Below are 9964 nucleotides of genomic sequence, written 5' to 3'. Positions count from 1 at the left end.
CCAGGCAGGGGGAGATGATCCAGTCCTGGCCCCAGAGGGATGGCAGGATTTATCCCTGGTGCTTTTAGCCTGCTGAAAGCCAGGCAGCTCCTCCCAGCCCATGGTCTGGTCTGGCTTTGCTGTCACCAAAGAAGGAGCCACATCCCAGGGGACCTCCATGTCCTTAGAGGGAGGGCTGGGACCCAAGGAGCTGCTTTCAGAAGGAGGGGTCTCCCTCTGCAGGGACAGGACCACCAGCTATATCTTCACCAAGAGCAGATGCTGCCTGGGAGCGTCCCCAAGCATTGCACCACGGCAACCCAAGCCCTTTTATTCCAGTCAAGTATTCCAAGGCTCTGGGTCCCCATCACACTCTGCTTGGTGCAAAAAATCCTGTCCTGGTGCAAGATGTGCATAAGGGAAACCGGGGTCACGAAGAACAATTAGGAGTTGTTACCTAAGGCAAGCATCCTTTTGAACTCTTGTGTCATTGTAAATCATAGAATCATCATAGAATCACAGAATGGTTTGGGTTGGAAGGGACCTTAAAGTTCATCCAGTTCCAATCTCCTGCCATGGGCAGGGACACCTTCCACTAGACCAGGTTGCTCCAAGCCCTGTCCAACCTGGCCTTGAACACTGCCAGGGATGGGGCAGCCACAGCTTCTCTGGGCACCCTGTGCCAGGGCCTCAGCACCCTCACAGGGAAGAACTTCTGCCTAAGAGCTCATCTCAATCTCCCCTCTGTCAGGTTAAAGCCATTCCCCCTTGTCCTGTCCCTACAGGCCCTTGTCAAAAGCCCCTCTCCAGATTTCTTGTAGGCACACTGCAGCTGAAATCAAAAGTGAGGCACTTCTTTACAGAGCAGGGAAATGGGCCGAGCAATGCTGCTGTAGGCACCGAAAGTCAATTGGCTTAAACAGAAAACTGGAAGAAATGGTGAAAAACAATTCCTTGAAGGGCTATTAAACACCATGACCCACTAATTATCAGCGTCTCCTCCTAACAAGCACAAGCTGCTGCAGTGAAGATGCGTCTTTCACCATGAACTCAGCAGCAGAAAGAAACCTGTTGAAGCTGAAAAGGCTCTCATTCTTATAGGAGCTTGTACGAGTAAAAGGTTTGCTGCAGTCCTTCATGGATCCTGCAGTTATAGTCAGTGCATGATCTATCCAGCAGGGTGATGTGACTCAAGCTCTGTGCAAATATCTGGAAGAAAGATGATGCCAGAAAACACCTACAATGAAATGTATCAGAAGTCATCCCAGAAAACACCTACAGGCAAAGATACCAGAGTGACAGCGTTCAGGTCCTCAGATGCCTTCAGCTGGCTGTTCTTAGAGAAGTGCTCAATTTTGGTTCGAATCAGAATTAGACATAATTATAGAACTTAGTGTATAAATAGGGCTGAGGAGAAGGCACTGGCATCAGAAAGCTGAAGTAGAGCAGCAAAAAGCACTATTAGTTCACATGCCACACAGCCCTTTATTTCTTCCATTTTAAGTCTGACCCTGCTTTTATTAAAGGTGTAGGAAAACCAGTTGACCGCAGTAGAAAGGAAAAGAACCCCTCTCTCTGCAATGAAACTCATGTGTGCAGTGAGGGAGTTTGTTTTCTGCTGGAGGCTGCCCTGGGCTGCTCTTGCTCTGGAGCTCAGCACCTTCACATGAACTTGAGCCTGGTACAGGTGCCTGCTGGGCCAAGGAATCAGGGGTGGGATTCCCAGTCCCTGATTTCAGAGCTGTTCTTGCTCCTACAGAGAGGCTATGACCAAGCAAGCACCAGCATTTTCCTCCAAGAGCAAGGTGCAGGGCTTGTGTTTCACTGCCTGCTGTGGGCACGGGGGCTCAGAAGGGCTGCCTTGATCAAAGCCAGCTGGAAAACACTGCTGCAGATGTGAGAACCTACATTTATGCACCAGGAGAAGCCCTAATCCTGTGACTGACCTGCCAGCCACAGGTTCCAAGGCTCAGATTTAAGATCAATAGGTCTCTTCTGGATTCAAAATCTCCAGGCAATGGAGAAAGATTATTTTATGGTGGTGATCCAAGAATCTCTTCATCTGGATGTCTCCTGCATTATATCCTGCACAAGCCCTTAATGCAGCTGCCCTGCAGATCCATCCTTATCCGCTTCGTCAAACACAAGATGAAGATAGTCTGGATGGAGCAGAGTCCTCAGCATCCTTCCTCACCCCACCTGAGTGCTGTACCTGGGCAGGAGCAGAAGTGGGTGCTGAGCCCAGGAGACCTGGTCGAATGGTCGAATGGACTCTGCTTTTGTGAGAACCCCCTGCAGTCCTGTGTCCAGCTCTGGGGCCCCAACATAAGAAGAACGTGGAGCTGTTGGAGTCCAGAGGAGGCCACGAGGATGCTCCGAGGGCTGGAGCACCTCTGCTATGGAGACTGGGCTTGTTCAGCCTGGTGAAGAGGAGGCCCAGGGAGACCTTAGAGCAGCTTCTAGCATATAAAGGGGCCAACAAGAAAGCTGGAGAGGGGCTTTTGACAAGGACCTTTAGGGACAGGACAAGCGGGAATGGCTTTAACCTGACAGAGGGGAGATTGAGATGAGATCTGAGGCAGAAGTTGTTCCCTGTGAGGGTGGTGAGGCTCTGGCCCAGGTTGCCCAGAGAAGCTGTGGCTGTCCCATCCCTGGCAGTGTTCAAGGCCAGGTTGGACAGGGCTTGGAGCAACCTGGTCTAGTGGAAGGTGTCCCTGCCCATGGCAGGAGATTGGAACTGGATGAACTTTAAGGTCCCTTCCAACCCAAACCATTCTGTGATTCTATGATGATTCTATGATTTACAATGACACGAGAGTTCAAAAGGATGCTTGCCTTAGGTAACAACTCCTAATTGCTCTTCGTGACCCTGGTTTCCCGTGGCAGGGGTTGGAACTGGAGGAGCTTTAAGGTCCTTTCAAACCCAAACCAGTCTGTGATTCTATGAACTGTCTGCAGAGCACTGCAGGAAATCTCTCCAGGGACGGGGACTGACTGCATCCAAGGGCACGTGTCTGTGCTGGAGCGACATGCAGGTCCTAGAACAAACCTACATGGACGTCACAAGGTTTTTGCAAGCCCCAGAGCACATCTTGCCCATTGACGTGGCTGTTTACAGCCTGGCAGGACGGGCACCTTGCATCCCGTGGGATTTGAGCAGGGCTGTGACATTCACACCTCGACCTGGAGCTGATTCACACCCAGGTGTGACCTTGTTCTCCAAATTAAAACAGAAAGGCCAGAAGTCACACAGATAAGGCACCCCTTCGCCCGTGGATGCCTCACCCCTGTCCAGCCCTGCCGGGAAAGGTCTGCACGTCCTGAACGTGTGGCTTCTGCAGGGACAGGTTGTGATGGAACCACCAGGTCTCATTCAATGTAACCCTCTAGAAACTCTCCAGAGCTGAGCAGTTTGCTGGAGCAGAGCCCTGGGGCCATGCCGCGGTGCTGGGGTTGGAGGATGCTGCACTTGCAAGCATGTGTACAGTGTGATTACATGGTCCTGGATAGTCTTCATCTCTCCCCTGCTCAAGAAGAAGAAGGAAGAGGTTCCTCCTAATGGGTTTTCTCATTGCTGGAGGGTCCTTTTCTTGTTGGCCTCCTCTTTCATCTGCCTGGGAGTTGGCTGCACCCACTGGTCATTTACACACCTTCCTTGGAAAATACAAATAAGCTGTGTAATAAACTATAATGAGTACTGTGTATTTACACTGGGAAAAAGCCCTGCGCTGGGAGGAGGAGCACCCCAATTACAGAGGTGGCACTCCTGAATCCTCCAGAGATGCTGGGTCCCCAGGAGATGCCGAGCTTCCCAGCACTGGGAGCAGGGAGGCTGAGCTCCATCTGCAGTCGTCTCCTGGAAGGAGGACTGAAAGCACCGGCTGCAGGACCGGTGATCAGGGAGGCATCCAGCACCGAGGGCTGACAAAGCAGAGGATGCTTCATCTCAGCCCTCACCTGCAGCTGCTCAACCCAGTGAGGTTTTCTAAATAGATTTCCCACCTTCTTTATAAACATAAACTGCTCACATTGGCCTAATGAAGATGGAAAAGCCTTTAAAGTGGGAATCATAGCTCCAGTTTGGGCTATAAAGTACCTCAGAATAGCTCTCCATCAGGGATAAATATTGCAGATTGAGGGATCTGTCAGGGAGGACGGGGGCAGCTGACGCAGTTGTGGGCACTGCAGTGAGACGTGGATGGTTTGGGGATGGATGTGGGTATGACAGGGGTCCAGAGAAGGTGTGAAACGCTACAGAGGCTATTCCCTGAACCTATGGTGCTTTGCTGCCTTAATAACCGGCTATGGAAGGTTTCATCCAGTCTGGGGGTAGTCAGGTGAATCTGTTGCACCCCAGTATCATTTGTCAAGGAGATGCACATGTCTGCAGCCCATTGAAGGATAGACCACCTCCTTTTGGTTTTCCTCAGCTTCTTCCCTGGCTATTGGGAAGAGAGGAGCATCTCCAGAGGAAATCCCTGCAGGATGGAGCATCTCCATCCTGGGTTCCTCCAGCTCCAGCCTCCTGGTTATGGGCTGTTCTCCCTGGGAGGTTGCCTTTGGGTTGGCCTCTTTCCCTTCTGAAGACTGCTGAGTAAAACAGGAGCAAAGCCTTCGCCCGCCCAAGGCAGGACCACATCTGCTCCCTGCTGGTAAGATCATGGGCAAAACTTCACATGTGGCTTTGCTGTGCCCTGTGGTTTATCTGCTCCTAAGCATTCAGATCAGCCACTGTGATTCCTGCAGGCAGGCGGGAGGGGTGCTCACATTCCATGTACAGCTCTTGATTGAGCCCAAACCCAACAAACATCAGTGTTAGGGGCTCCAGGAGGATGGTCCAGCCTTCAAGGGCCACCCTGGCATTACATCCTGGGGATGGAAAATCCCAATGAAGATGTGTTTCTCCACCTGAGTAAGCCCAGAGATGGAAAAAAAGACTTTATAACCTTAAAATCATCCACTGATCCTGGTGCACAGCTGAGGACTGGTGTCATCACCTGGGAGCAATTTGTGCCCATCACCTCTTGTCTTTTCCACGGGATTCCTTTTAAAATGGGAATCTCCATCTTCTTTCTATCCACCCTTTAAATACTGGAACATGGGGATAAGGTCTTACCAGAGCCTTGTCTTCTCCAGGCTGAACAAGCCCAGCTCTCTCAGCCTTTACTCACACAGCTGCCCAGTGCTTGGATCACCTTTGTGGCCCTTCTCTGGACCCTCTCCAGCCCATCCACATCTTTTTTGTACAGTAGAGATCAAAACTGCACACAGTATTCCCAGTGTGGCCTGACAAGCTCTGAGTAGAGTGGAACAATGACAGCTTCATCTCTGCTGGTGATGCCCTCTCTGATGCTCCCCAGCATCCTGTTGTCTTTCTTTGATGAAGCTGCACACTGTTCACTCACATTGAGCTTGCAACTGCTCTATAGAGAGTTGCCAAGGCCAACCCGCCAGAACACAAGTTCTGCTGGGCTTTGGGCTGCTGAGCAACAGGGAAAACACCTGCAGCCCAAAGCTGATCCAGCTTGAATGGAATGGAGAGGCCAAGGTCTGCTGTACACAGAAAGGGAGCAGTGAGCTTGGCCAAGCCATATAAAACGTCCGTGCTCCGGAAAAGCCACCCCAGGCTGGAAAACACTCTCCCACTGCTTCTTCCCTCGAAGCCAGGGGCACAGGATTCCCTGGCACATCAGGCAGCGATATCCGCTGCTGCACCCACCTGCCCTGCCCATGATGAGGATCCACTGCCACCCTGAGACATTTGCTTTTAAACAAATCCCCTTTTATCCCATGGAAAGACAACCCCAAATCCTCAGCACCCATCGAAGCATGAAGCCCTCCCACGCCGGAGCCCATGGAGTGATGGATGCTCCTGTCCTGCACACCAGTAACAAACAACCTGTACCAAACCCACCGCGGTCGGGGCCGCCGGGTACCTGGCGCAGGACTTTCCATCCACACCCCCCCCTTCCAGTTCCAAAGCTGCAAAATCAATTAGCAGCAGCATCAAGAAAACTTTGCTGTCTGTTTCGCACGGAGATGCTAATCTACACACACACACACACACACACACACACGCACACACCCCGCGGGGCTGCATCCGGAGCACGCCTGTCGCTTGCTCATCTTTTGTACCTGGAACGGTCCCTCTCGCCCCCCCGCGGCCTCCCCTTCCCTCCGGCAGACGCAGTGGATGTGATCAGGTATAAAAGCCCGCCTGGACCAGCGGTCGAGTGGCGGATGCTCTCCGGGAGCTCTCAGCAGAGGGGGACGGAGGGTGTGCGGTGGCAGCGGGCAGGCTCCCACCCCAGCCACAGGTAAGCCCCGAAAATCAGTGACCCGGCTCTATGGGGCTCCCTGGTGTGCTCTGGGGTGCCTGGGGAGGGAAAGGAAGTTTGGGAAAATACAGGTTTGATGAATGGTGGGGACTGGTCGCTGCAAGGGGGTTACAGGTTGTGATGGATGAGGGCTTCCCAGCACGGGATGGGCAATAACACATCCTCTTCCCTCCCTGCCTCTGACTTATTGCCCCCTGCACCTCCATTCACCATCAGGTTTATTTGCACTATTGGGTGTTCATGTGTTACTGTCCGGACTGTCAGGGCTGCTGTGCTGGGGGATCCAGGCAATGATACCTGCAGATTCAGGCAGAAGACAGAAAGACAACCTTTATGTTTGAACCTGAGCTGTCTCGCTCTTTTATGCCCCTTTCTGAACTGCTGTTTGCTGTCATACCCATCAGGGTCCTTTTTGTGCTGCTGAAGAAAGTCCCCCTGCATCCAGGCTTGAGCTGGTGGCTCTTGCACCAGAGAGAAGGATCAGCTCTCCCCTTCAGACACACATTTTGGGCCAAAACCAGATTTTTCTTCTATTTCCTTTCAATATGAGATGAGTTTTCCTCCCATAGAGCACAGGGAGAGGTGAAACATGTGTTCATCCTGAGTTAAATACAGCTGCTTGGGAAAGAGTTGGGGTTTACAGAGGGAAAGCAACCTGGGCATCCTTGGGGAGCTTGGAACCTTGGTGACCAGGAACCAACCCCAACCTCATCCTTGATGGCACAGCAGCCATGGCCACTTCAACCCCCAGGTTTCAGTTGGATCCAGGTTAATGTTGGCAGCCCCTGGCATACACCACATCTCAAACACCACCAGCACTGGCCATAGCCCTTCACAAAAGCCACTTCAATATTACCTAATGTAAAATATTCATGCCTTACTCTTCTAATGCTCATTTAGTAATACTTATGTTGTGTCTCCCACCACGCAGGAGTTCTGCAGCTGCTCCAGGGGCAGGGCAGGGCAGGGTAGGAGGGAACACATATTTTTTAGAGGAATCAGCTTGCAAGCAGCAAGTGGTTGGTGAAGATTGAAACCTGAAGACAACTCCCTAACATGCTCCCCTTGCAGCATCACTCACCTTTATGGGGTTCTTAGGAGGCAGCAGCAATCCCCGCTGACAGGGACTGTCACCCATGGGAGCAGTGACAAAAGATCCAGGCTCCAGAGAGATGCCTTTTGGTTCAGAAGGCAAAAGGAAGAGGCAGGAAGCAAACGTTGTCCATTATTTGGAGCGGCTGAGCAGGAGCAGAGTGATGCAGGAGGCAGCTTCAGGTGTTCCCTTCCCTTTCCCATGCCTCAGTTTCTCCTCTGGCAAAATCAGCCCCTTGCTCCTGGGGCATGGAGAAGAGCATCCCTGCTTAAGGAGCTTGAAGCAGGAGGAAAGCTTTGAAGAATGAAGGGTTTGCAGCACTAAGGTATCTCCCAGGGGAAAAGCTGCAGCCTTGGCAAAGGGTAGGGCTGGGGGAGGCAGGTCAGTGCCGTAGGAGGGGACCCTACTGCTGCAACCCAAACAGAAGTAGCATAGAGAAGGAAAACGCTAAGGTGGGTGCATCAAAGGAATCAGGAAAGAATCTCCTGAACAAGAAAAGGGTGATGTTTTTCTATTTTTCTTGTTTTTCCCCATAGTTTGTGCACGGTTTCTGGGCCCACAGCCCCTTGTATCCCCTGTGTGAGCCCCCGGCCAGGATGTGGAGCATGCTGTGGAGCTGCCTGCCTGTGGTGCTGGGGCTGCTGTTCTGGCACCCCACTGATGCCATCAGCCCTTGCTGGGAGAGCAACAAATGCCAGGACATCACCAGCGAGGCCGGTGTTTCGGTAAGCTTGGGGATGAGCACTGCATCCGTCTGGTTTGCTTTCTGACCCCCCTTCCACAGGGACCCGAGGGTGGGCTGGGAGATGAGGGGATGGGGATGCTGACACCATGGAATGAATCACATCAATGCTGGAGAACGCTTCAGACCCTGGACCTGCAGGTTTCGGTATGATCATGCCTCGGCTTCACACTGGGGAATGATGCTGAAGGAAGTTTTTGAGCCTGCAGCATTTAAACTGACAGGGGAGATTGAGATGAGCTCTTAGGAAGAAGCTGTTCCCTGTGAGGGTGGTGAGGCCCTGGCACAGGGTGCCCAGAGAAGCTGTGGTTGCCCCATCCCTGGCAGTGCTCAAGGCCACGTTGGATGGGGCTTGGAGCAACCTGGTCTAGTGGAAGGTGTCCCTGCCTGTGGCAGTTGGAAGTGGGTAAGCTTTAAGGTCCCTTCCAATCCAAACCATCCTATCGTATGAACCAGCAGCTTAGGTATTGGCTTTACCTCCACCCAAGGGTGCTGCAGAGGGTGGTGGGGACCAAGGGGCTGGCACCCGCATGGGGACCTCAGCAGGGCACAGGCATGAAACCAACTTGTGACAGGTCCTGCTCCATGCAAGCAGCTCCCCTACAAACCCCTCCTGCATATCTCACCCCCATGCAGGCGTGTGCTGCAGCGTGTACAGCCGACCTGTCAGCCGAGGCGCCTGTCTACCCAGGCAATGGGCACCTCCAGCCCCTCTCCGAGAGCATCCGCAGGTATGTCATGAGCCACTTCCGATGGAACAAGTTTGGCCGGAGGAACAGCAGCAGCGGTGGGGGGCACAAAAGGGAAGAGGCCACGGGGGACAACGCACCCCCAGCATCCCTGCCCACCATCCCACTGTCCCACCACGAGGAAGAGCAGGGAATCGGGCTAGAGCGGGAGGAAGGCAAACGCTCCTACTCCATGGAGCACTTCCGCTGGGGAAAGCCAGTGGGACGCAAGAGGAGACCCATCAAGGTCTACCCCAATGGGGTGGAGGAAGAGTCAGCCGAGAGCTACCCGCTGGAGTTCAGGCGGGAGCTGGTGCTCGATGGCACCGTGGCACCGCCTGAGGAGGAAGAGGAGGAAGGCGAGGAGGAGAAGAAGAACGGTGGCTCGTACCGCATGCACCACTTCCGCTGGCACACCCCCATGAAAGACAAGCGCTACGGGGGCTTCATGACCTCGGAGCACAGCCAGACCCCTCTAGTGACTCTCTTCAAAAACGCCATCATCAAGAGCGCCTACAAGAAGGGGCAGTGATTGGGGAGAGCCCAATCCCCTCCCATAGCTTTAGTGTCCCGCTGGCATGTGTTTCACTTAGAGATCACTCGTTGTGTCCTTCTTAAGTAGTACTCCCAAGGGGTCTGCTCCCGGGTTCTGCTGGCTGGGAACAGGTTAGGGATACAGCCATCCACTGCTTCGCTGCTCCCACTGGACACGCGCAGGGAGCAGGGATGATGCCCAGTTGGGAGCGCGCTGCATGGTTTTGGTATCCTCACTGAGCTGTACAATACTGTAAATGATAGATTAAAATAATAAGAATGATAAAAATAATAATACATTTTTTTTGCAAGCTAACCAGGTGTCAGCAGTGTCTCTGGGGAGGGCAAAGGGGTGGGAAAAATAACTGCAAAGTAAACACCTGCAGCTGTGGGGTAAAGAGACATGGCTGGGAATATGGAGCGGGATTTGGGGAGAGGGGGAAAGAACAATCTTGCACCTCCAGCTTGGGGGCTTCATAGGAGCCGGCTGTGGGTTTCCGACAAGGCCAGAGCAAGCACTGGGGCTGCGTTTTGGAAAGGTCCAGCTCCT

At 53.0% G+C, this 9964-nt stretch overlaps 1 protein-coding gene across 1 annotated transcript; it reads left to right on the top strand.

The window, feature by feature from the left end:
• Positions 1-6241: 6241 nt before the first annotated feature.
• On the top strand, positions 6242-9650 carry POMC (proopiomelanocortin). The gene is made up of 3 exons (XM_062618525.1): positions 6242-6296; positions 7947-8135; positions 8789-9650. The coding sequence occupies exons 2-3, from the start codon at positions 8007-8009 to the stop codon at positions 9410-9412; spliced, it is 753 nt and encodes a 250-aa protein (XP_062474509.1). The 5' UTR covers positions 6242-6296; positions 7947-8006; the 3' UTR covers positions 9413-9650.
• The last annotated feature ends 314 nt before the right edge of the window (positions 9651-9964 follow it).

This window comes from Pezoporus occidentalis, unplaced genomic scaffold (genome assembly GCF_034315485.1).
Source record: "Pezoporus occidentalis ecotype Australia unplaced genomic scaffold, CSIRO_AGI_Poc_V1 ctg201, whole genome shotgun sequence".
In the NCBI taxonomy this organism is placed as follows: Eukaryota; Metazoa; Chordata; class Aves; order Psittaciformes; family Psittacidae; genus Pezoporus; species Pezoporus occidentalis.
This window is presented reverse-complemented; position numbering and strand designations above follow the sequence as displayed.